Source organism: Elaeis guineensis, chromosome 2, assembly GCF_000442705.2.
Source record: "Elaeis guineensis isolate ETL-2024a chromosome 2, EG11, whole genome shotgun sequence".
NCBI classification, from domain to species: domain Eukaryota; kingdom Viridiplantae; phylum Streptophyta; class Magnoliopsida; order Arecales; family Arecaceae; genus Elaeis; species Elaeis guineensis.
In genome coordinates, this window is record NC_025994.2 from 124600605 (window position 1) to 124626213 (window position 25609).

Sequence of the window (25609 nt, forward strand, 5' to 3'; positions counted from 1 at the left end):
CCGCCCGAGCCCTTCTTTTGAGTGGAGCCCTGATACACTCCCCAAATTCGAGTCCCTTCGTCATGAACCCGTAACATTGCATTCTCTGTGGATGAGATTCCAACCCTCAACATAACTGGCCGTGGTCCGGTTAATAACGAGCTGGGGATGAATATGGGGGAGCACATCAATTTTCCAGGATGGTATCGCACCGGCTCCCTCACCGTTCAAACGCTGGATTCCCGTTCGGTGTCACTTTCGCGTTCCGTCTAGCCATTGACCGAGAAACACTACGCTTACCCGCGGAGGATCATAATCTTAAACTTCTGAAAATCAGGACCGTCCATTTTCCGTCGGATTTCGTCAGAAATGTGCTGCGGTACTCTACTCCGCGCGTTAGCGTAACGGACTTTTTTTTTTTTCCAAATTATTTTATTAGAAAATTCCGAGAAGTGAAGCCGACTCCGTCCAAATTTAAGAAAAGGAAAACGGACACCGCGAGGAATGAGCAAGCGAAACCCGGGACCAGCTCTTGGTTCCTCCTCCCTTCTTCTTCCCCTCCCCTTCCCCCCTTCTCTCTCCCAACCGTAACCCTAACCCCTAATTGCCCGCCGATCCCCCGCCGAGATGTTTCGATCCGAGTAGGCGCGCTACTCCGACCCATCTCCGGCCGATTCCGTCCTAGCGATCGGCCTCCGCCGTGGATCTTGCGTGCGTGAATAAAGGAAGGTGGGGTGGGCAAGATGCCGTCGCACGCGGATCTGGACCGCCAGATCGAGCAGCTGAGGGAATGCAAATTCTTGCCGGAGGCGGAGGTGAAGGTCCTCTGTGAACAGGCGAGAGCGATCCTCATGGAGGAATGGAACGTCCAGCCGGTGAAGTGCCCCGTCACAGTATGCGGTGATATCCACGGCCAGTTCTACGATCTCATCGAGCTGTTCCGGATCGGAGGGGACGCGCCCGACACCAATTACCTCTTCATGGGGGACTACGTAGGTCAGTTTCTTGGACAACGATTTGAGAAAGAACCGGTCTTTGCTTCTTTAGGGTTTCTTGGCTTCAAATTGTACTCTTTTAAGATTTCATCGCCTTTTTGTGTGATTTTGATGCACCCTAGTTTTACTGAATCGGTTGGCTCTACTCTGTCTGAGAGAGTCTGAGATTGGCGCTGATCTACCTTTTCTGTTCGATTCGTTTTTGATTTCTTTCGTAATCACGATTTTTCTCTGTATAGGTTTGATTCTTTATCCAGGCCATTTATTTTCATTGTTATCACTTAGGGGAGAAATCAAATCCTGCACAAAGGTTATTTTCGGGGGAATATCTGGAAGTCATAAGTATTAGGACTGCTTTTGGTGTATTTGATTGCTTTTAAGCTCTCAGTGGATTCTTCAGGCTATTGATGATTAAGAATATTAGATCAACAAAAGAATGTTTCTTGATAGCATTTTCCTGATGCAAATATTTCTCTTGACAAAAGATCCCAGCTACCCCCTTTTCTGCTAATCTTTTGGCATGGTGACATTTAATATGGCTTCTGAGTCTCACAAGAAAACTGATAATATAGTTTTCCAATAAGGCGGTGAGTAAAGGTCAAAATTTCTTGGAGTTTAAAGCAAAAAGTTGCACCTCATACACTTGGTTATCAAGCTGAGAATTGCATATTATGGTACTGTTCAAAATCCGTCTCTGAAAAAAAATTTATGTTCTCACTAGCACGTCCATTTCGCATTTGTATTTAATCTTATATCTCTTTTCCCAACTTAGTCGCCCAAAAGGCTCACAATGAGTAAATGCTGTGTTAAAGAACTTTGTCTTGCTGCAGAATTTCTTTACTCGTTCATCATTGATCACCAACTATTCAAGTGCTTTATGGTCTTCATATTTAGCATATTCACTGACAACTGAAATTTCAAGCTCTATATTATTGGGAGTCTGTTGAAATACAAAGCTATTGATATTGTGTGGTCCAACACTCGAACCTTGCTTTCAGTTCATTAGGTTGCTGACAATATTATCTGGAAGGAAATTTTGCAGAGCTGTTGATTTTGGGTAATAACATATTGAAGCCTGATTTCAGTAACCTCTTTTGATTTAGACAAGACTTATATTCCGAGCACTTTTATAGTTTTGTGTTTATCCTGATGGATAATGGAGTGGATAATTGTATATCAAATCCTGCTAAGACTGCTTAGTGCATAAATTTCTCTACTTGGTACGAACTTGTCTGGTACCATGGCTTGGCCATGTTTCTCCAATGTCAGGTGCATGACAAGGAGTAATTATCTTGATTTTTTTTTTAAGAAGACATGATGAACTTGGCTGAACGCTGATTCATTAATGCTCAGAATCATCTGGAGAATCTTTTATGTAAGACCTTCTAGTAGTTCTTCTGGAGAATCTTTTATGTAAGGCTCCCTAGTAGTTCTCTTGTGGGTTTCATCATATGGGAATTGGAATTTTACCTCCTCAGATGTGGATTTTCTGTTGGGATCGGCAACATACACTCCTAAACTGCAGATGAGCATTATGTGGTAGGTAGAAAGACTTGGATAATTTTCATTATTGCTTTGGATCATGAGTCAAAGATCAAATAGGGTTTGTATTGGAATAGGCTTTGTGCCTTCAGCTAAATGGCAGCGATGCTTCAAAGAAATATGGAAATAGAGCAGAAGTTTAAGGATACTACCTTTCCCCCCACTAACTTTCTTGAGGGTCACAACAACAAATCAACAATATCCTACTGATTTAAAGGAAAGGGATTCATCTAAGAAGTGCCAAATGTTAGAAATTGAAATGATTTTGAGAGGGTACTAAAAATTGATAGCCAAGAGATCACCTAGGGGGATGTTTCGTGTTACCTTCATGGAGAAGCACATCAGAGTTCTATAGGATAAGATGCATGAAATTGAGATGTGTAACAATAAGGCTACATTATCATTAAGTCTTATTTGAATGACTCTTGCCTTTTGTAACACAAGTTTACTGGTAAGGCTTCCAGTGTTGTTTGATTCAAAGTACCGGGTTTACTGGTAAGGCTTCCAGTGTTGTTTGATTCAAAGTACCAGGTAATAAAGGAGATGTAAGCTGGCACAAGTATGGTTTATGTGAGATATGAAGGTGAAGATATTGTAAAACTAATAAAGGTAAGGCTACTTGCAAGTATATCAAGGGAGGGAAGTGACTAAATTGCACCAGTGGAGAGTGAAGGGCTCATTAGCAGAATAAGATGGTATACACGTGCAGTGTAAATACATCAAACATGGTTAAGCAAGGGGCTTGGATTTGTATCAGTAGGCCAAGGAGTGAAAGATCTCATATGGATGGAAGTTGGGAGAAAGAATGTAGAAAAAGTCATCGTGTTTCATTATCATGTGTCCACTTCAACTGGAATATTGAGTGAAGTATTTGATTGTCTAATCCAAACAGTTACAATGACTTTTTGGTTCTAGTTCTAGTTATAACTAAAAATGATAATTATGTATTAACTTCTATAACTAAAAATGGTAGAAAGAAATATCAGCTCGGTGATACTGTGGGTAGGAATATCATATTTTGAATCATTGGATCTACTCTTTTTCTCCTTATGAAAGACTGTGTTGCACGCATTCCTGATGTTTCTTTTCGATGCAATGTGATCTGCAGATAATTTTGTTCTCCATGTATCTACTTTATTTAAATTGCATTATCAGATTTAGGCTTGGTGAGTCCTTTTGGAACTATTTCAATTGTAATTTTTACCCTTTTCCGAACACTGATTGTTTTACTTGGTAATGCAGATCGTGGTTATTATTCTGTTGAGACAGTCACACTGTTGGTGGCCCTGAAAGTTCGTTATAGAGACAGAATTACAATACTTAGAGGAAACCATGAGAGCAGACAAATAACTCAAGTGTAAGTGCTTTGTATTCTAAGAGTCCCTCATGCTTACATAGCTGTGCATTTGTTGCTTTCAATAAATTTCTAGAAAAGCTAGCAATAGAAAATCAGTAAGTACCAAAAGATTATAAATGTTGAGTTATTTTTGTGATTGATGACCCTTGTGTGTATTGATCCCTAGTCCTGACTACTATTCAAGCAATCGTTGGCTTAAAAAGTTTTTGAGAGAACCTTGTATGGAGTGGGAGCCTGCCATAAAAGATTTACATAAATATTTTGAACCATGAGAAGATTCTGATGGTATATGCTTATTTGCTGTGGTACCTCTGGTCATTATCTTATAAAATTTATTCAGAACCAATTTATCCAGTAGGTTCTGTCCTACCATTTGTTGCGCAGAATCATTTTTGACTCAAAACTCCCAATTAATGCTATCCAAAGTGATCATTCCATTAGCTTTAAAAAATTTAAAAACATTTCAGGAATGTCTTTTCTATTTAGGTGGCGCATGCTGGAGTGAGAAATTATCAAAATGATCTTTGAAATAATGACTAATGAAATTTTTTGACCATGATGGGCTTTTGTAGTTTTATCCGCTTATTTGCTCCGCATCCTGGTCACAACCTTATAAATCTATCCAATGAGTCCTGATCCTATCACTGGCTGTGCAGAATAACAATGATATTTTCATTTCATGATGAAGACCCTTCTCTAGAATGTAGATCACTCTTTAAAGATTTTCTTTTGTTAAATGCACTCTTAATTTTTTTTTGATCTTTTTTCCCCAAAGGCAATAAGGTCTTTAAAACCACACAAAATGCTTATTTGCTTCCGTTGCTGGTGACATTAGATGTGAATGTGGCATTTTTTAAAGAGACTTCAGCAAAATGTAAATATCATAGCTTGGCTCACTTTATACCGGACTAGGTTTGTAACGAAAGGATGATCATCTGGAACATCATCTAGATTCTTAAAATCTTATATTCAACTTGTCGTGGAGCCTGATTATTCTGACACAAACATCATGTTAAGGAATTCATGGGTTATCAATAAGAACTCTGAGTGCTAGAGCCGCCACCTATTAAGATTCAGGATGCATTTTCAGTCACAATGGTGGTTCATCATGCAGCTGATGCCTGTATCAATATTTCTTGCTGGAAGTTCTGATAGATTTTTAGCAGTCACTTGGCATGTTGAGGACTGAATAAATATTATACAAAACTTTCTTGTTAGTGCAGCCATTACCTCCACATTGTAAGGATTAAATATCAAGCCAGTTTCGTATAATCATGCATGACTAACGGGTATATGCATATTTAGAATAAGTATTTTCAGCAAGGAAACAATAGCAATTGTTATGTGATGGCAATTAGAAAGCCTGTCCAGAGATGCATATGACTTTCAAATGGGCTATTTTTCTAACTAATCCTAGAGCTCTGACAGAGCTGGTAATCAGCTGTAAGATTTCCTCTTGTTTTATGTTACTGAGTATCAGTATCTATTGCAATTTGAAAAAGAAAACCGATGCTTATGAAGGTGGCAGTCATTAAATTCTGATTGCCAGATGAAGATGCCTTGATGTGCTGTTATATCTCAACATCTTTCTATAAATATGACTCTTCTTCATGAACTTTATGGTTCTTGTTTCAGGTATGGCTTTTATGATGAATGCTTGAGAAAATATGGGAATGCAAATGTCTGGAAGTATTTTACCGATCTATTTGATTATCTACCTCTTACAGCTCTTATTGAAAATCAGGTTTCAGCTGCTTGGTCTTTTCTATTTCTCCCAGTTTACTTAATATTTAAATTTAATTATCTTTGATATCTTATATAAGCATTTATTGCTGTAGATTTTTTGTTTGCATGGTGGTCTCTCCCCATCCTTGGATACATTAGATAATATTCGTGCTCTTGACCGTATACAGGAGGTATGCATCTACTTTGTTCTCCTGCTTTATCAGTTCTCTTAGTGGTGTCAAAACAATGAACTTTTATAATCTGTGTCCAATGCAATAACAGCTGGAGTTACAGCAATTATTGAGTAATTGCCCTGCTTTTGTATCAGTACCACAATAATTGCTTTCATAAGGTAACATGAAGATATTATGCTTTTGTTATGCTTTCTCCATGAAAAAGTATGCATGCAAAAAGAAAAAAACTGTTTTTGACTGCCTTTCCCCCCTTCCTTTACTGTTGTTGTGAAAAATGAACAATAGCGTAATTGAGTTTCCATATAGAACTGCTCACTCTTTCTCTATTACGTAATCATATTGGTCCTATGCCCATTTCTATAATGTTTCTCAGCATCCTATTTAGTTGTTGCTATGCGTTGTCCTTGGTTGGCTGTTATTCATAGTGTAGATCTAATTCTTTGAGTATGCTTCTTCCATGTTGAGATACATATGTGAAGAATTAAATATTTTTCCCTGGTGACTTGCTTCAATGTTTTCTTGTTTATTTTTGTAACTTAAAAATGGGAATGGACAATATCATAATTAAACTTCTGCACAACTTCTCATTCATGTTCTTCTATGCCATACATAACAGTCTCAAACTTATACTTTGTGTAACCATACTTGTTAAGCTGTTATATAATGTTTTTAACAACAAGTTTTTTTAAAAAAAGAAAGATATAATTGCTTTACTCTGATCCTTTTTGCTTTACATTTAGAGTTACATAATTGACATGCGCAAGTTCACATGATCATTTATTATATTCAGAGATAAAGTTTATGGTTTTTCTAGTCCTCTCTTTTAGTGTGAAAGTCCACCATACATTGGGGTACCCATCCAAGGTTCTTGTTGGGAGAGGATGATGGAGTCTCCTGGAGATTTCACTTTCTTTTTCAAGTAATCTATGGTAATAATTTGGGGTTTAGACAAGAATTTTTTTTTTGTTTGTGTAATTTGAATCATAATATTTCATATGTAGACATATATATGTTCATACATACACACAGATTATTAAGCAACTTTGTCTTTTTTTTTTCTTTCTCCTTTTTATTTGTATCAAAGGAGAGATAAACTCTGTTTTTCCTCAAAAAAAAAAGAAAAAAGGCGGAAAAATTCTCTGTTTTAAAGTCCAACAGTCTTGCATTCTTTACACTTCTTCCTAGATTAGGGTGCAAAAAAGTTAGTTTGTAGGTAGTCAAATTCTGTCAAGGATACTAGGAATTATCTCTCTTCACAGGCAAGCATAGGTGACAGATCAAGCCCATTTATTTTATGATCCTGTGCATGATTGCACAGGTGGGCAAACTGGTTTGGACGTAAGGAGGCAGAAGATCTGTCTCTGCCCTTTCCTTCAGGTTCTACCTGTAGAAATAAAAATTCTCCATGGATGCTAACTTGATGGACTATCAGCTGATTACCCAACTCATTATTCATTTATGGTGCAGGCCTGGACTAGTCGTGTGGGATTGTGTCTAAATTCTTGTTAAAGAAATTGGGTTGTCTTATGGCAAAATAGACGGATGTGAATGAACCAACCAGCTGATAGCCTAAAAACACATTATACCAAATCCACTTGGCCATAATCAGTAGGCAGACTGGTTCTTGGCCAAATTCCTTGGCCTGTTGTCCAATTGGAGTACCATAACCTGCTTCACCGTTAAGTACCGCAAGTTAATCCATCTGCAACAATCTGATAGAAAACTTAATGAGATTTGGACAGACACTGTCTGATTTTATGTAGAGTGGTGTGCTTTTCTCAGAGAAATTGAGTACTGGTCTTGTTAACAAGTTGCTACATTTCTTGTGGCTTTGTTCTATTTTGTGTAGAAAATGAGGGGAGAACTTTTTTGTGGATCATTAGTGTGAAATGCATTGTTAGTGATGTCTTTATCCTAGATTGACAGAATGCTCATGATGATTTAATTCTTCAATGGTTGTCTTGGCAGAGAGCTTTAGGTGAAGGTTTTGGATTTTCAAGATTACATTCTGCCCTTTACTGTTCAATCATGGTCTATCTAGCATGTTACAATTAATTGTATAGCTTCAAGTACTAGGTTTGATTTTATTTCTTTGTAATCAGTAATTAACTGAGGGAATTCATGAACCATACCAATTGTTTAATTTCTGGATATGGTTTTTGAATTTGTGTATACAGAAACTTGTTGGCTCCATACCCCACGAGGAAAAATAAAAGCTGCAGGACTTTTGTTACCGTGCTAGTATTTGTATTGTTTCCTTTTATTCAAGCATGCCTTGCATGTCACTAGCTTATGAGTGGATTTAATATATTTGTCATTTTCCTTCAATATGTCTAAATGTTTGAATGGGCTTTAGGTCCCACACGAGGGTCCCATGTGTGATCTTCTGTGGTCTGATCCGGATGATCGGTGTGGGTGGGGAATATCACCAAGGGGAGCAGGGTACACATTTGGACAGGACATTGCTCAACAATTTAATCGCACAAATGGTCTTAGCCTTGTTGCCAGAGCCCATCAACTTGTCATGGAAGGTTACAATTGGTGTCAGGTTATATATTAGTCTCTGAAAGGAAAACATCTTTTTAGCATCAACTGTTGTCAACCGGATATTTTTTATCTGAGTCTTTTCTGGTCTGGCTGCAGGATAGAAATGTTGTTACAGTATTTAGTGCACCAAACTACTGTTACCGATGTGGTAATATGGCAGCAATATTGGAGATCGGAGAGAACATGGATCAGAATTTCCTTCAGTTTGATCCTGCACCCAGGCAGATTGAGCCAGATACTACTCGCAGGACTCCTGACTATTTTTTGTGATCTTAATAACCATTACATCAGCTGGGAGCGATGCTTGTCTGCTGCAGTTTTTGTCTGTAGAAGTGTCCTGTAAAAGAGTTTTGGTAGATGGAGGGATATCATATGATTCTTTCTCGTGGAGTTTTTGCTGCTGCTGCTAGTTTAAAGAGACCTCACAGAGGCTTTTATCATGCATTATTGTTGTATACCAAGAATGAGGAAGAAGCGATATCTCGTTTTATACGCACATGGTCCATTCAAAGGAGAAAGCACAAGCGTTATGGCTGCCCTCACCTCTTGCAACTGTATGCCCAAGATTTTTAGTAGACACTGTGTTTATTGTATCTTTATTATATTTTATTGCAGCGAAAGCTAATCTGGAAGGTTGAAACCAGTAGCAGGTCTATCAATTTTCCTTATGCTTACCGGGGCTTTCTGAGTTGGTCCTTGAAATTAATTTTCAATTCACATAGCTCAGGTGTGGATGTTAAGTTATACATCTGTTGGAAGTATTTTTTTTCATTCTCTGAAATATTACTGTAAGTAGCTTGACGACTTGATCGTCCCAAGGATGTTCCATGTGTCTGACTTGAAGGACTTTTTATTTACCAGGCTTATTCTTTACTATTTTCAGCTGAGCGGGTTCTCAGCACTTAGTTTATATGCCAGGTGAGAACCGGATGTAGCTTGCTTTCATCCATTTGAATAAGCCAACCTTTGCTTGTGTTTGATGGTTTACCCTGTTTGTTTTTGTGATCCATAAAGAAAATTTGTAATGGACACCTGTGATGATACCTTGAGATCACATGGTGACAGTTGATTGGATTATTATTTGTGAATACTCGAATGGTTTCTCACCATATTTGTTGATATGGACCCTTGGTTAGCACTAATCTGAGCATGCCTGTTGATTCTAGCTGGCAGTGTGTTGGCTAGGTTTCAGAGTAACGTTTAATGCTACCGAGGAGGGATGAGATCCTTCTGTTTATCCACCTAAACATAATAAAGCTTGTCTGGCATAGGGATTTGCGTGTTCTCCTTCTCCTTGTCTTTTGTCTGGAGAATCCAACGAAATTATATCGTGCAAGCTGCCAGCGTTGGAGGGGTTCAAAGTTCCTGGAGGATGGTTTTGCCTCGAGTCCTACTTTATTTTAGAGCTTCTTGGTATTGTGATATTCTTCTTTATTTTATTTTTGTCGTTCCTCGCAATTGCGGGGAATATGAGGATTGAAGAAAGAGAAAATTCTGAATGGAAATATTTTTTTAGTGAAATGAGACTAAATTTTGATACCTTTGTATTTGGTCTTAATATTGTCGTCATTATTATTTTTAAACCTTCGGTTCTAGTTCTTGGAGACTTGGACTCGTTGGCGGTTGTTTTGGAGGGCACTCTATAGAAAAGTGTTATTTTAAAATTAAAGTGCACTATTCAATTAAAAAGAGCGCACTCCGATTTGTTTATTTTCTGGTTAGGATAACCGAAGTCATGCGGTCGGAAGTAGGCGTATTTGTAAGATGAGGATTGCAACCATCAGCGCTGTCTCATAGTTAATCATACCTTTTTTCTTTTTTTTTTCTCCTCCCTCCATTTCGCCGATGCTTTCTTGGACTCTTGGCCAAGGTCCAGAGAGTGAAATCTTCTCTATATCTAAGAAAACGCAGGTTAACCCATTGTAACGTCCGATGATGAATCAGTAATATGTATTAACATCAACATTTCTTGCGTGTAGCGGTGATGTATATGAACCGCCCTCTTCATAGGCCGCATCCATGATCCAATTCTGATCTGGCAGCGCACTCCAAGCTCGGCCGCCGCGAAGCAAGGAAGGAAACGAGGGGAGAGGAAGGTGCGGAATCGGAGGAAGAGGGAAAGAAAAAACCAACAACAACAAAGAGTGGGGGAGAGGATTGGCGGGGGGCTGATGGAGAGCGCGAGGGAGGCTCGTCGAAGGAAGGTAATGGAGCGGGGATCCGAACGCCTCGCCTTCATCACCGGCCAATCCCAATCCCTTACCCCGTCTTCCTCCTTCAGCACTTCTCGTCCTCCCACGCTCCAACAACAACAAGGAGAGGAGGAGAATCCACGATCCACCACCGCCGGTACTTCTTCCTTCCTCCTATCTCCGATCATATATATCTGATTTCTCCTTTTTATTCTCTAAATTATTGCCACACCCGTTCTTGCTTATTTAATAATAATAATTAAATCTATCTACTTAAGCTTCTCTTGAAGCCTACCTTAGCCATATATATATATATATATGCATGGAGAGAGAGAGGGATGTTTGTAAGATTTGCGCAGGATCTTAGGGTTTTTTTTTTTTTTTTTTCCGTTATAATTGGCATTAGATGGGACCCAATTTGGTTATATAACACCTGGTAGATCTTGGATATTTATAGAGGATCAAAGAATCCACATAACACCGGTTAGTTTTTTGGATGAGGTCCTGAGTTGCTACAATGAAGCTCTCTGAAGGTGCAATAGATATGATGATTCGGTGACAGAAAGCATGCTTATGTCATGAGATGCACAAAACCAAATGAGTTTTTTATTTCCATCACCTTTGTTGATGCCTTCAAATTGAATATTTGGTAGTAGCTTCTTGTGTACAATGTTATAGAAGGGACAATTGAGATGGACAGGGCATGATGCAATTTTCTTTCTTAGTGACTGAAAAAGATGGAATTGAAGAAATTGAATTGAAAAATCAACTAGAAATTCCGGGGGGATGTGAACTTTTAAACCATGAGATAATTCTATGACCAAAAGCATATATCTCATTGGTTGCTTCAATTCATTATTTTAGAGGCAATCTGTTCAATTTTTTGTATATAACAAGTCTTTTCCTTCTTCTTCTTTATTTATTGGATTGAATACAAAAATTAAACATCCTCTGATAACAAAGAATTGGAGCAATCATTGGTATACATTGTTTTTCTTGGTCATGCTTTGAAGAATATTATTCATTGGGTTAAATACAAAAATTAAACAAACTTCCTCTCAAACAAAAAAATTGGAGCAACAATTAGATCGGTATTATTTATTGGGTTGAATACCCAAATTAAAGAGATAGCTTTTAAAACAAAGAATTGGAGCAACAATTGGGATATATTCTATTTCTTAATCGTAGAACTATCTCATGGTTTGCATGTCCGCATCCCACTAGAAACCCTACATGGTTTTTCAGTGGTGGGAGAATGTGACCAGAATCTTGTCGATGCGGGAAAATGGAAATAACTAGATCCTCCATTGGAATGCCATTTGCTTCCTGTCATTACTTCATATCTGTGCTTATGTAATTCTTGAAACAAAAAGAATTGGTTATGATGTTTTATGAGTGCATTATCACTATGATTTAGAATCCATCTTTTCCAGCCACCAGAAGTTCTAGTATTTATTTCTATCTGTTTTGGGAAAGATATTTAAGAAGCTGTAATATTTATCTCAATGCTAAATGTGCCCTCTTTACCACTTCTTTTTCAGTATTTCCATCTGTTTTAGGAAAGATATTTAAGAAGCTGTAGTATTCATCTCAATGCTAAGTGTGCCCTCTTTACCATTTCTTTTTGAGAACTAGGATGGGGAAAATCCTGGCCAATATCAGGGTGGGGGCTGGACTTGAACCTCAGTCCTTATTTCCATGCTAAATGTGCCCTCTTTACCACTTCATTTTGAGAACTAGGATGGGAAAATCTTGGCCGAAATCAGGATGAGGGGCAGGATTTGGACCCACGTCCTTCATACCAACCCCTCAAAGGCTTTATCAACTGCACTAGTTGGCACCTGCAGTGCTCTATGTACAACTTGGTCAACCCAAACAGAACCGCCTTCCATCTCTTTATGCATTCTAGTCATGCAAAGGGCATGCAGGATTGTGCCCCTCTTTCATTTTCAGAGAATGATCCTTTTTGGGGGGATAAAACTATATGGTCGGAAGGAACTATCTATTTATTTAATTTTTGTTGAGGCGAGAACCAGCCTGGTTATCCCTAGTAGACTTGTGTATCACTGCTGCAAATTAGATCTGGCGACCACTTTCAAGGTCTACCGAGAAATCCTCCCAAGTTACAAGTATGCCTAGCATGTGCATGAACATTGTGATGTTTTGCAGTTGTTCTCCATCACGGTGATGCAACCGGCATGGAGGTGCACGAACATCAACCAATTGATCAAACTTTCAGTACTGCAGTGGAGGATGATAGAACAGAACTGCTTCCTGAACACGAGGCAAACAGAGAACTCGGCAGACATCAGACAAGCAGTGAATTTGCAAAATGCAAGATGGGCAAAAGATTTCAAAAAGTTGAGATGAGAAAGGAAGCTGTAGCTAATGCAGAGCAAGATGATAAGATTGCAGAATTCTCAACCAGTCCAGTAGCTCACGGATTGTCAGATCAAGTGGCTGATCAAGCTGCATGTGTGAACTTGCCAATGAGTCACCAAGTCTTGACATCCAAGCAAATCAGTCATGCCATCTCAGCTTCTGAGAATATCCGTTTACTATGTGCTGTCAGTATAGCCATTTTGGTAGTTATGTCGAGCCATGGCCATTCCCTGGGTGGCAAAATCTTGGGAAGCATACTGAATATTAGGCCACTTCTTCTAGCGTTGCTAACCGATGCAATGGTCATCATTGGGCAGCTATTATTAAGCCAAAAAAGTCACATTAAAGAAGGGGAAGAAGCAGGGAGGACAAGGCAAGAGGAAATTGGTTTTGCTAATAACATAGGTAATGCACTGGACGTTGGCCTGGTTTTCCAGAAAGCCTTGAATGCTGCCTTCATGGATTGCAGCATTTGTGCAGTTATCATGATCTCTGGCCTTTTTGTTTGAGACTTTCCTATGGAACTATAGGCAAAATGCGGTCTGATGCATTGTCATAAAATTGAACATAGATGTTGCTATTTTTGTTATTTTGCTTACAGGCAGGAAGGTTGTGTATGACTAACAGTTGAGACCAACGAACATAGCCGTTTATGTTTCAGATTTCATACTGGCCTATTTTGTTGAGCTAGCAACGTTGCCGGGCTATCCTATACCGAATGGTTCCAATGACTCAACAATGAGAATGTTAATAGGGAGGATTTTAACTCTTGGGTACAACTAATATAGCCTATCACTGACCAGCCGCCAGCTTTTCTTTTTTTTTTTTTTCAATAAAATTATGGTGAGGCACTTGGATTTGGATGTTGGTTTGCATTCACATAGGCAATGGGTTTCTTTGTTTTTTGAGTGGTTTCCTGTCGCCTGTTGGTTCTGGAAGGACTCTCGTTGGCTCGGCAAGGAGCTTCATTCTCCCATGTTTTCTTTGGATCTTGTAGCTTTTCCGTTTCTCATCCTTGTATCCCTTTATATATTCTCTGTTTCTCATTGTTTCTGTAAATTTCTATCTCTGAATAAATTTCAGATGGCTGTTTTGCAGTTTCCATTGACATCAAAAATTTGGATTTTGACTAATTCCAAGGCCAATACGAGAAAAATTGAAAAACTCAATATGAGGAAGGAGAAAAAAATAATAATAATTTGATCTCAGACATTTATCATTATATCCATATTCATAATAATTGGTCATACAATCGCTATTCATAATGGAAAGAAAAATTTATCTATTTATATAACAGATCGTATGATAGGTCACAAATTGGGAGAATTCGTGTCTACTCTGATTTTCGCGAGAGATAAATCATCTTTACTGTCACTCTACAGAATCGTACATGAGATTTTCACCTTATATGACTCTTCGTTCAATTCTTTCGAAGTAATTGAATCTTTTTCTTCGTTCCAAAATCTCCTCCTTTCTTCCACTCTGTCCCGAAAGTAGATTGACTATCTCTCTGCTTTCTGCGCAACTTTCCAACCTGAAACTTCTTTATACATTACATGATGGGACCTTTCTTTTCGTGTGATGAATTCATCAAGATCATCTTCCAAACTCATCATATTTAAGTCATCTATTGAAAATGAGAATAGAAAATGCATATTTGAAGCATGCCTGTCATGTCAGCAGAAAATATGTACTTCCAATCACAAAATTACTACAGCAAACTAGAAATGAGAGCGATGACAGAGGCATCAAAGCTCAAACTAGACAAGTCCAGCCATGGATGACATTTGTTGTTCTTCAACCAGTACTTAAACTATACAGATGAATGTTAAAAATCATTACGCTTCAATGAAACACATTTTTGAATTTCTGTAAATACTTGTTTTCCAGAATAAGCTTCATGACAGATATTTCTGGAGCCTAGTCAGATCTGCATGAAAACTGAATCTAGATAAATTATGCTTTCAATATGAAGCATGGTGGAGAGAAGGTAGCAATTGCTTGTTCCTCCCATCTGCCCATAAAAGATACCTGAAGCTTGTGAAACTGCATCAGCTAACGAAACCGGAGTTCAGATAACTGTTTTTCTGCCCTGGCAACATGTTCATCCAGCTCTGGTTGCTCAAAATTCTGCGGCACATTTCTTGACATGAAAGGGGATGAGTTTCTACATCCCTAAGAAATGCTGAGGTCAGTAATAAAGCATATCAACATGTACCATGGGAAGCAAGTGATAGGCTATCAATCTTGTTGCAATGTTCTGATCATGTATTAAACCTTACAGATGAAGTTGCACCTATGGTGGATCCAGCAAATCTATACAACCTATACTACTACACTACAAGAGCATCAGATATTGTAGCAATTGAGCATTCAAGACAAAAAGAAACATGTAAAGGTGTTCATCCTAAAGGCTGATGATGTTGTTTACATTAAACAAATGATAGCAGGAAGCCAGGTGTCAATGGCAAGCAGATATGTCATAGTTTTAGCAGTTGGGCAAAACGTCAGAAAGAGGGTAGCCAATTTCTGTTTTTTAAATGGTCCTCAACTCTGTTCTTAAATGGTTCTTGGTGAACCCATGATGCTTGGCTTTAGAAATGTGCATATTTATTGTTTCTACCATTCAAAGAGAGCAATCCCGCAATGCTGGAACCTAAACACCATATTAACCATGACCATTTTTACAAGACCTTGTCTACTTATAATCTGATATGAACAATGATAGAAAAACTAGGTAATTTAGATTCTCAAATACATTTATGAAGGACAAGTAGACATATGAGAGAAATCAAGTGTATCTCAGTTAAAAATGGAAGTGATAAAGCACTTAAGGGCTCTCCTTCGTGGTGGCACTCCATAAGGACTGAACTTGTATTTTAAAAAATAAATAATTAATTAAAAGCATGCAAGGGGCTTTTGTTAGGAGATGCAATCATCAAAGCCAAAAGAAAGCATCACAAGTAGTTACCTGCAACAGACAAACAGGAATTTCAATAGAACCTCGCAAAAGGAGATCAACTTTTTCCAGAGTGCTGCGAGCAACAGGTGTAATTAAATAGAGGATATCTTTTGAAATGTCTACAGCTCGCACAAGCCCTGATAGAAACAGGCACCAAGTCAGTGGAACAATCAAGTATGATCTTGCAACAGTGCGTCCTATTCTTTTATTTTCCTTGTTGATATAAAGAAAGAAACATCTAGAAAACCAACAGCCATTGCCAATATAAGTTCATGTAATTGCATAAAAAAAAACCGACAGTTACCATATGCAGACTTATTCAAGAGTTCAGGTTCACCACAAATTCCACCAACATGCAAAAGTAGCTAGACCTAAAAGGTTACCAGAGGAAGAATTACTAACCAAAAGGAGGGGGGTGGGGTTCCCCGTTTTAATTGGAGGGGTGTGTGTAGGAGGGAGAATCTAAATCAAAGATAGCAGAATCAAAGACCATATGTGCATGGTTCGGTAACAAACAAAATCTATGACAGATGTTATAAACTACAAGAAGGTTTTTTTTTTCTTCCACAAAGCGAATATAAGAACCATGGAGTTCTAGCAGATAGGTTATGTGCGCCCAGAAAGGATGTAAAATGACATTGATAATACAGAGGGAGTTGCTAATGCCATACATATCACCATCCATGTGTGCAAGGGTAAGAGAAACAATGACACTAGGGCATTTATCATGGTTATTCCAAATTCTTTTCATTATTTGTTTTAGCCACCAGGATTCCTTAGATCTAAGGTTAGTTAGGATTTCTTTATGATCGTAATACAGAGACCTAACCTTAGTAGCAGGAAACTTTCACTTAGGGTGGCAAACCCACTTTGGATTGTTTCCAGACCCAAACCAGCATCCTACACATTTCCTCCAACTTTTTAGAAGACCCACTTCCCTGTATGTATGCTTGAACCCACTTCTGGTAACTAAGGTCCTAACAAGTTTAGGAATTACTTGATAAGATTAAATTGAGAACTATTCATGACAGTATAAATTATGCCTATTTTCATAACTTTCAGTGATGAATCTTCCGGCCTCTATAATAATACTAATAACTCCACAGTCTTGGCTAGCAGCTGACATGACAACTAGAAAATCCACTTTGGAATTTTTAACATGTATTTGATTAAATCATAGACTGCCTTAAAAAAACATATTTTTTAGGAATATAAAAACACCATTTAGGCCTAAACCAGGTGACTTAAATATCAAAAGCCTATAAACAGTCTTCTTCTACCTAAAGTTCAAAATGAGCAACTTTCTTAATGACAGTTGGCAGGAGATTTCCCTGGGAGTGACTAACCCAACAATGTACCATTTTCTTTCACTTGGGGCATCTAATCCTCATCCTTTGTTTATTAGATATCACATATAGTATATTTAATTGAAGAGGCATTCTCTATGTTGCTATCAAATATCAATGGCCTGGTATCTGCTCCACAAAATAGATACACGTTCAAAAATTCAAACTACTCTGCCTACAGATGCAATTAATTCATCAATCAAACATGTAATGATGAATAATGAGCAAAATGACCCAACGATCAAAGATGAGTGGGAAAACATCACAGTGCAACAAGATAAGCAAAAAGATGTGCATAGACATAATAAATGGCTACTGATCAAGGACATTCCTGCCTTCATGGAAGCTGAGATGTAAAGAATATCAAGTCACTCATGCATGAAGAAATTCCCAAATAAGCCAATCAATGTCAAGTTCTGTTCCATATCCCTTTACTTATGACCATTTGTCTTTCAAATTTGGAGAATAACAATATATATTTTGATTATGAGTAGCATTAAATATTTCAATCATTTGAAATCAAAAGCAGCAAATTGTAAGCAAAAAGGAAATATGGCAAGATGTTGACAGCCTTATATGTTCACGTTCACAGTGATCATGGCTTTCATGAGGGAATGTCAGAAAGATACCAATCATAATAATGCAAAAAATTCTAGAAATGCTGGCTGACCATAATGCATCAAGTGATGGTAAAATTTACCAAGTCCAACACACCAAGGTGTGCAATGTTCAGATGAGGTTGGCATCCATGAACTAATTGCAAGGCCAACAACTGTAGCATCCAAACCATGATACAGATCGCTGCTTGAAGGCTAACATTAAACAACAAAAAAGGCACAAAAGCGACAAAAAAAATGAGAAATACCCAAAACAGGACTCAATATTAGCATGAAAAGTTTCAAGTTTCAACAAACAAATGATATAGCTAACTGTTACTAAACAAGTTTCAACATGTGAAAATGTGACATTAAGTGGAGAGAAAATTTGGAATGTGAAGGGAGGAAGAGAGGCTAAATTAATTTTCTTAGTTCAAAAGACCATAACCACACCCACCAAAATTTTAAATTATTATATGGTTGGTGATACCATCTCAAACCGCCCAATTCGGGGCGTATCAAATTTTTTGAAATTTTTTAAGTGAAGTTGGCAGTCATTGTTTAGACATCGTGGTTTAGTCATTGTTTACAAGGTTTCGATGATTAGGTTTCATACATAACCACACCCACCAAAATTTTAAATTATTACAAGATTGGTGATACCATCTCAAACCGCCCAATTCGGGGCATATCAAAATTTTTGAAATTTTTTAAGTACACACACACACACACACACACACACACACACATATATATATATATAAAGGGGCCAAAGCCCTTATACGTACATACATACATACATACATACATATATATATATATAAAGGGGCCAAAGCCCTTATGTCATTTCGAAACGGGGCTCCACCCCTATTACGCACCACAGAGGAGAGAGGGCTTTGAAAGCCCTCTCTACCCCCTCCTTCCACCTCTCTTGCTCTCTCTCTCTCTCTCTCTCTCTCTCTCTCTCTCTTCCTCTCTTTCCTTCTCTCTCTCTCCTCCCTACACCTCTCTCTCCCTGCCGCCCTCTCTCCCTCCCTTTCCTCTCATTCCTTCTCCCCCTCCCCCTCCCCCCTTGCCGGTTCAAGTCAGAAGGGCACGACACAGTACCGTATTATAGTGTACTGCCAGCTTACCAACATGTGTCAGTTCTGGTAATGCGGATCTTGAATTATTTCTTAGAGGAACTATGAAAAATCTTTGGTCTTCTATTACCAAACATCCTTCAAATCCCACGGAAGGGTGTGAACATTCTTGATAAAAATGGAAATGCTATTATAGTAAGACAAGAGCCAAAATTAGCAAATTGAAGAGGTTAATTCAATCTTGAGGAAGTGCAGACCAGGAGGGGTAGTATGGCAATTTTGGCTTTTACCTCCAAATTGCAGGAAGGGTGATAACCTCCTTAGTGTTTTAAAAGGTGATTGCAATATGCGAATAATCAAGCCACTGTATAGTGCATATATAGTATGCGGACCACAGATGCAGGTGTATATGCAGTTACCAATTTTAACTTTGAAAAATAAATATAACATATTAATGACAATAATAATGATAATAGTATTTTTTGGATGGATGATAACAACATTAACAAAAAATTAAAAATAACTAATTAGTGCTAATTACTTACCTACTAGCAATAATGATAAAATACCAAATATTTTAATTTATCGATACCCACATGAGGCCCATCTGAAACCCACATCAAACCTAATCATCAGCTTAAACCCACTTATCCTGCATGGATATGAGTAGGTTGAATATGTGGCTCCACGATGCTAAGCAGGCTCACATATGCAACCCATAATACTAAGCATGTTGCATATATGGCCAAACAAAGCTAACTCGACTGCCTTTTTGGTTCATATGTTGCATGACCACATACAGTAACTGGATATATGCAATGTGATGCAGTTAAGAGACTGCATACATATATTTGAGTGTACATGCAGCAATTGTATGCACCGCACTTTAAAATATTGATAACAAGGAAAAATCCAAAATTAGCAAGCTAAAGAGGTCGGTTCATTGTTGAAGAGAAGCATGTGCAGATCATGAGGACCAGGGTTCACTGTACCGGGCCGAACCGCCCGGTACGAGGTGTACCGAGCCGGACCGGTACATTACCGGTCCGGTTCGGACATTTTTTTGAAAAACTCCCCGAACCGCACCGAACCGCTCGGTTCGGTCCGGTTCGTGTCCATACCGCCCAAAACCGGACGGTATGGATCGGTTCGGTACTGGTTCGGCGTGAACCGAACCGTGCCGACATCCCCACATGCAAAAAATGGGGAGGGGGGAGGGGAGGAGGGGTGGAGTCGGAGAGCTTTTAAATGATTGAGAGGTGTTAGAGTTATCTGAGAAGTCTTAGAGAACTCCCGAAGCATATGGTCTCAATGAAACCGTTGAGACCTCCGAAAAATTAGAAAAAAAGAAAAAAACTCCGTCAAAATATAGGAGTGGTTCGAGGAAAGGCTGATCTTTGGCTGGAGGTAAGATAATATATTATTTTTTTAGTAAATATTTTTTTTATTTTTATTGTTAAAAATAGGATAAGAATGAGAAAGAATGAAAATAAGAGAAAATCATGCTAAAATCTTGTGATTTTGGTATGATTTAATTATATATGATAGATCTTTGGAAGATCTAGACGATGACACCAAAATTATTAATTTTCGTTAATTATATATTTTTTAAATATTTTTAAATATTTATTTATTTAAAAATAAAAAAAATAAATTTTAGGAAAAAAAATTAGAGTTTGGGAATCATGTTTAGAATGATTCAAGCTACTTAAATCTAATTTCAAATTTTTTTTCAAATATTTAAAATTAAAATTTATTTTTTTAATTATTTAAATTAAAAAAATTAATTATAAAATAAAAAATATATAAAAATAATGTTATATTTTAGTTAATTTAAAAATATTATTTGAAACATATAACATATTTATTTTGAATTTATAAATTTTAAAATAATTATTAAAATTATTTTAAAATTATATATAATTATTTTAATTATCATTAAACTATTGTGTTTTGTTATACTTGCATATATTTATAAGAAAAAAATTTAGAGCATGACGTTCGTTCACTTTAATTAATCAGTTATTTTATAGTATATATTTATTTATATAAAAATTATTAAAAAAATAAAAAATCAGTGGTAGTTTTGAAATTGAGAATAATGTTTAGAATGATTCAAAATAATTGAAATATTTGAATCTAACTTGAGATTTTTTTGAAATTCTTTTTATAAATATTTAAATAGTAAAAAATATTATCAAATAAAAAATATATGTAATTAGTATTATATTACAGTTAATTCGAAATAATTAGTATTTTGTTATACCTGCAGAAATGAGTAAGAAGAAAGATCCAGAGCATGACATCGGTTGGGATCATGATGAGATGCTCTCAGCTCGACATCATTAGAGATACAAATGGTGCAACACAGAGTTCAAGAGAGGAGGGGTGACTAGGTTGAAGCAGCATCTGGCTGGTGGTTATCCTGATGTGTCCATGTGTCGGAAATATCCGCAAGAGGTCCGACAATTGATGAAAAAGTACTTTGCTGATTCGAAAGCAGCGAAGGAAAGGATAAAGTAGAAAAAGACCGAAGTAGACCGTCGAGCTGCAGAGCCACCTTCTTATCACTCTAGAGAGTCAGAGAAGCCTTCTACTCTAGATGATAAGGAGGCACAGATTGAGGCTGCCATTCAGGCGAGCTTGGCAGATCAGTACCAGCAGGAGGAGATGGCCTGGTACAGAGAGCGATTCGGACCATCATGCTACGAATCAGGATCTGGATCAGCGACTGGTAGGAAAGAATTTGAGTTAAGGAGGACTACCTCAGTCAAAGAGCCTGGTGGTAGAGGGAGCAGACGCAGTATGTCTTCTTTGTTGGGAGCTTTTGGCAATAGGAGGAGGTCCTCCAGAGATATTCTAGCAGGAGCCAGCATTCAGAATTTGGATCTACATGTTTTGCCCAGCAAGGATTCAAAGCAGCAAAGAATTGACAGTATGCTGAAAAAAGATAAGAAGGATATGTGGCGAGCTATTGGATCATGATTTTATTTAAGCCATATTCCAGCAAATGCAGCAGCCAATCCTTACTACCGATCTGCTATTTCAGCCATAGAGGCTGCCGGCCAGGGTGTAGATCCTCCAGAACCTAAGGACATCTATGGTCAGCTTCTCGACAGCAACAAAGAGGATCTGCAGAGATGAATTGCTTTTTACAAAAATAAATGGCCTACATACGGTCTGACAATGATGTGTGATGGTTGGACAGGTCCTACTAGGTAGAGCATCATTAATTTTTTGACATACTATGATGAAAAAATATTTTTTCACAAATCAATTGATGCTTCAGATAAGATGCACGATGCCACATATATCTTTGGTCTGATGGAGGAGGTGATTCAGTGGGTGAGCAGCATGTCGTGCAGGTCATCACAGATAACGGACCACAATATAAGACTGCCGGAGAGTTGCTGATGGAGCAGCGACCGCAGATATACTGGACCCCATGTGCTGCACATTACATTGATCTTATATTGATGGATATCGGAAAGATTCGCAGGGTGCAGCAGGTAGTGGAGATTGCCCAGACCATTACTAGATTCATCTACAACCACACATGGGTTCTTTCATTGATGCGGACGTATACTGGAGGAAATATCTTACAATCGGATATCACACGGTTTGCTACCAACTACATAGCACTTGATAGTCTTCTTCAGAAGAAAACAGCCCTACGTCAGATGTTTGTCAGTGCCGAGTGACAGGAGAGCAGATATGCGAGGACCGACACTGATGGAAGTCATGTGGAGAACTTGGTGATGAGTCAGTCATTTTGACAACGGGCTGAGAAGGTAGTGAAGGCTATCAAGTCTTTATATGAGGTGCTTCGCACCGTGGACAGCGAGAGATACCCCCAGATGGACTTCCTATATTACATGATGGAGAGGGCAAAGAAACAGATCAGTGAGAATGATCCCAAGCATGCTCAAGAATTCATTAACATTATTGAGCACCATTGGGACTATCAGATAAGCAGAGATTTGCATCTAGCTGGTAAGTTTAGATTCAAGAATGTTTTAAAATATTTTTTCGAAGCATGAAAATAAAATTATGCTTAATTAGTCTTGAAATTTATCTGCAGCTTATTACTTGAATCCGAGATTTCAATATACTATTCCGAGGATAGATATGGATAGCGAGCTTCTTGCTGCTCTTCGCAATGTCATATATAAGATGGTGTCCGATCCAGAAATCGCGTCGTTGTGTCTGCAAGAGGTATGTTAGTTTAAAACAGATGTAATTATTCAACTGAATTCGATCTGATATATTTATAAATAATAAATATATTTTATTTCAAACAAAATAGTTTAGAGAGAGATCAAACAGTTTTGGAGTCCCATCAGCTGTCGTAAGCAAAAAGCAGATGAATCCAGGTAAATTACATATCAATAATAAGCAATATAAATTGATATGTAATTTTGCTTAATAATATCATCAAATTTGATATGTAATTTTGCTTTTGTAGCTGAATGGTGGATTCATTTTGGAATGTCAGCAGAAAATTTGAGACATATGGCTGTCCGTATTCTTTCTCAGACGGTCTCTGCTAGTGACTGTGAGCGTAATTGGTCCACTTTCGCTCTTATCTACAGCAAACAGAGAAATCGTCTGACATAAAAATGCCTCGACGATCTTGTATATGTTCACTACAATCTGAGGTTGAGGCTAAAATGTATTCAGGAGAAAGTTCAGTTGAAGTACACTGATCCGACGCTGGATGATTATGCCGACGAGGATAACGATCCGATTATCGGATGACTTGCAGGTCAGCAGCAGAAGCCAGAGCTTGATGAGTCAGGATCTCCTCCACGACCAGCCAGTGTGGTGGCGAGGGAGATCAGGGTGGATCCAGGATAATGGACAGAAAAAAATATTTCACATAGGGTTCTAGCTGATTAGCCACAGTCTGAGGAGACACAAGAGACTCATTCATCACATGACTCGCTATCCGATACATCTTCCCAGATATTCGAGCGAGAGATATATAGACGATCCTTCCGACAGCCAGCAAGAAGGCATCCATCCTCCCAATCACAGAAAACTCAGTCACAGAGGGGCACAAGAGGGGAAAGAAAAAGATAGTTGTACGTGCACCACTCTCGAGAGTACAGGAGCTATCTGGTTCAGATACGGACACCAGAAAGAGTGATGATGCTACTGGTAGTAGTAGCCATGGATCTGATGATCAGGGAGAAATTGGAGGACAGGAGACCACCGTTTATGAAACACAACCACAGGGTGATATTCGATTCACCGGTGAGTCTCAGTTTACGCATGTCACACAGGATAGGGATCATGGTGGACGAGTCGGTAGAGATTGTGGGGAGCCAATTTTATATAGACGATGGGCTCCTAGAGGTCGTCCAACACATGATGCAGCTGCGGACGATCTTGCACGTGGAGTAGGATCCATGGATGTATCTGAATCATCCTCGCATTATGGATCCTATTATCCACAGTCACCTTATGATCCATATGCATATGGTGCATCCGAGGCATCATCTTCTAGTGGTTACTACCCTATGCAGTCTGGAGTATCTTACGGATCAGATTTTGCTATTAGCATATTTGGATGGACTCCTCCACAAACGTACCATCATCTCGAGGATACTTCTCAGAATTTTAGCGAGAGATCTGAGATGTCTTACAATCCAGAGAGGATGCCTTATAGGATGATGAATATTCGAGAGTACGGTGCAGCTTGACTAGAGGATTGGACTGATATCTCTTCAGACTATGTTGATGATCCAGACATCTACGAGTGTCACAGACACTCGACAAGAAATTAAATGCAGAGTACATCTTAAGGCTCGTATATCAGTTATTGCGCTTTGTACTTAAATATTTAGATACATTTTAATGCATATTTTATATATTTTTTCTTTAGTTTTAAGATGACACAGTTGAAATATAATGTAAATAAATATATGTTTGAAATTTTGGATCAAGAGTCTTTGTACCGCAATCTAACTCCAAATTGAACCCAAATATGTCAATAATATGCAATATAATACCATACTGAGGTTGTATTTATCAATTATTAACTTCAAAAATCCCAAAAAAAATTTGAAAATCGAAAAAAATAGTGTATCGGTACCGAACCGGTACGCCTAGGTATATTGTGTGTCGGTACGGTACGGTATCGATACCATATCGGTCCGGCACCGGCACGCCGTCCGGCACCGGCACGCCGTCCGGTACCGGTACAGCGAACCTTGATGAGGACCAATATGGCAATTTTGGCTTTTACCTTTAATGGGATGTAGAGGGTACTTCCACCCATTTGCCAACTTGAAGAGGTACCAACCTCTCCATAGGATATAGAGTGTATTTTACTGATTTATGTAACCAAACAAGTTTCACCCTTTCATGGGATGTAGAGGTTGTAGTGTTGATTCTAAAAAATAGTTTAACCATATTATAGGAAGCTTCAAGACAAATGACTCTACCTTTTCACCTAAAGGTTCATTTAGTAGTTACAAAATCCAAATCAATGATGTTAAAGACACCAAAAGGCATGCCTCAAGCTCTCAAGCGAGGCACCAGAAGGGGTCATCGCCCCTTGATGCTTCAGGCGATGCCCTTTCACTCAGGCGCATGCCTTTGGCACCTTTTAGGGCCTTTCTCAATAAGGCGAGGCGAGGCGCTTGTCTTTGGCACCTCAGTGAACTCTATAATTATTTTGTTTAATGGTTGAAAAGTGTAAAAAA

The 25609-nt window shown here is 38.2% G+C and overlaps 3 protein-coding genes across 5 annotated transcripts in view; 2 read left to right on the forward strand and 1 right to left on the reverse strand.

Annotated features, from left to right (window-relative positions):
- The first annotated feature begins 470 nt into the window (after positions 1-470).
- Positions 471-9215, forward strand: LOC105056133 (serine/threonine-protein phosphatase PP2A-1 catalytic subunit). The gene is made up of 6 exons (XM_010938252.4): positions 471-975; positions 3759-3873; positions 5509-5617; positions 5712-5789; positions 8149-8340; positions 8436-9215. The coding sequence occupies exons 1-6, from the start codon at positions 723-725 to the stop codon at positions 8607-8609; spliced, it is 921 nt and encodes a 306-aa protein (XP_010936554.1). The 5' UTR covers positions 471-722; the 3' UTR covers positions 8610-9215.
- A 960-nt stretch (positions 9216-10175) lies between these two features.
- LOC105055795 (uncharacterized) lies at positions 10176-13580 on the forward strand. Its single transcript, XM_029263236.2, has 2 exons — positions 10176-10688; positions 12701-13580. The coding sequence occupies exons 1-2, from the start codon at positions 10511-10513 to the stop codon at positions 13420-13422; spliced, it is 900 nt and encodes a 299-aa protein (XP_029119069.1). The 5' UTR covers positions 10176-10510; the 3' UTR covers positions 13423-13580.
- Positions 13581-14525: 945 nt separating this feature from the next.
- The window catches only part of LOC105055935 (polynucleotide 5'-hydroxyl-kinase NOL9), a 29772-nt gene continuing 18688 nt past the window's right edge, over positions 14526-25609 (reverse strand). Inside the window, exons 7-10 of one of the 3 annotated variants that reach the window (XM_010938149.4) lie at positions 17922-18033; positions 15885-16012; positions 14945-15088; positions 14526-14854 (exon numbers count right to left, since the gene is read on the reverse strand). In XM_010938149.4, coding sequence (XP_010936451.1) covers positions 14969-15088; positions 15885-16012; positions 17922-18033 — 360 coding nt within the window. In that variant the 3' untranslated portion in view covers positions 14526-14854; positions 14945-14968. Of the gene's footprint in view, positions 15089-15884; positions 16013-17921; positions 18034-25609 lie in introns of all 3 variants that reach the window. The other 2 variants (XM_010938078.4, XM_010938006.4) reach the window with 2 other exon arrangements.

What these genes read in the sequence shown, in the direction of transcription:
- LOC105056133 (XM_010938252.4), top strand. Translation starts at nt 723, where the DNA reads ATGCCGTCGCACGCGGATCTGGACCGCCAGATCGAGCAGCTGAGGGAA. An exon ending in AGCAGACAAATAACTCAAGT is followed by an intron (nt 3,874 to 5,508) that starts GTAAGTGCTTTG and finishes TTCTTGTTTCAG; the next exon opens with GTATGGCTTTTATGATGAAT. An exon ending in CTCTTGACCGTATACAGGAG is followed by an intron (nt 5,790 to 8,148) that starts GTATGCATCTAC and finishes AATGGGCTTTAG; the next exon opens with GTCCCACACGAGGGTCCCAT.
- LOC105055795 (XM_029263236.2), top strand. Translation starts at nt 10,511, where the DNA reads ATGGAGAGCGCGAGGGAGGCTCGTCGAAGGAAGGTAATGGAGCGGGGA. An exon ending in TCCACGATCCACCACCGCCG is followed by an intron (nt 10,689 to 12,700) that starts GTACTTCTTCCT and finishes GATGTTTTGCAG; the next exon opens with TTGTTCTCCATCACGGTGAT.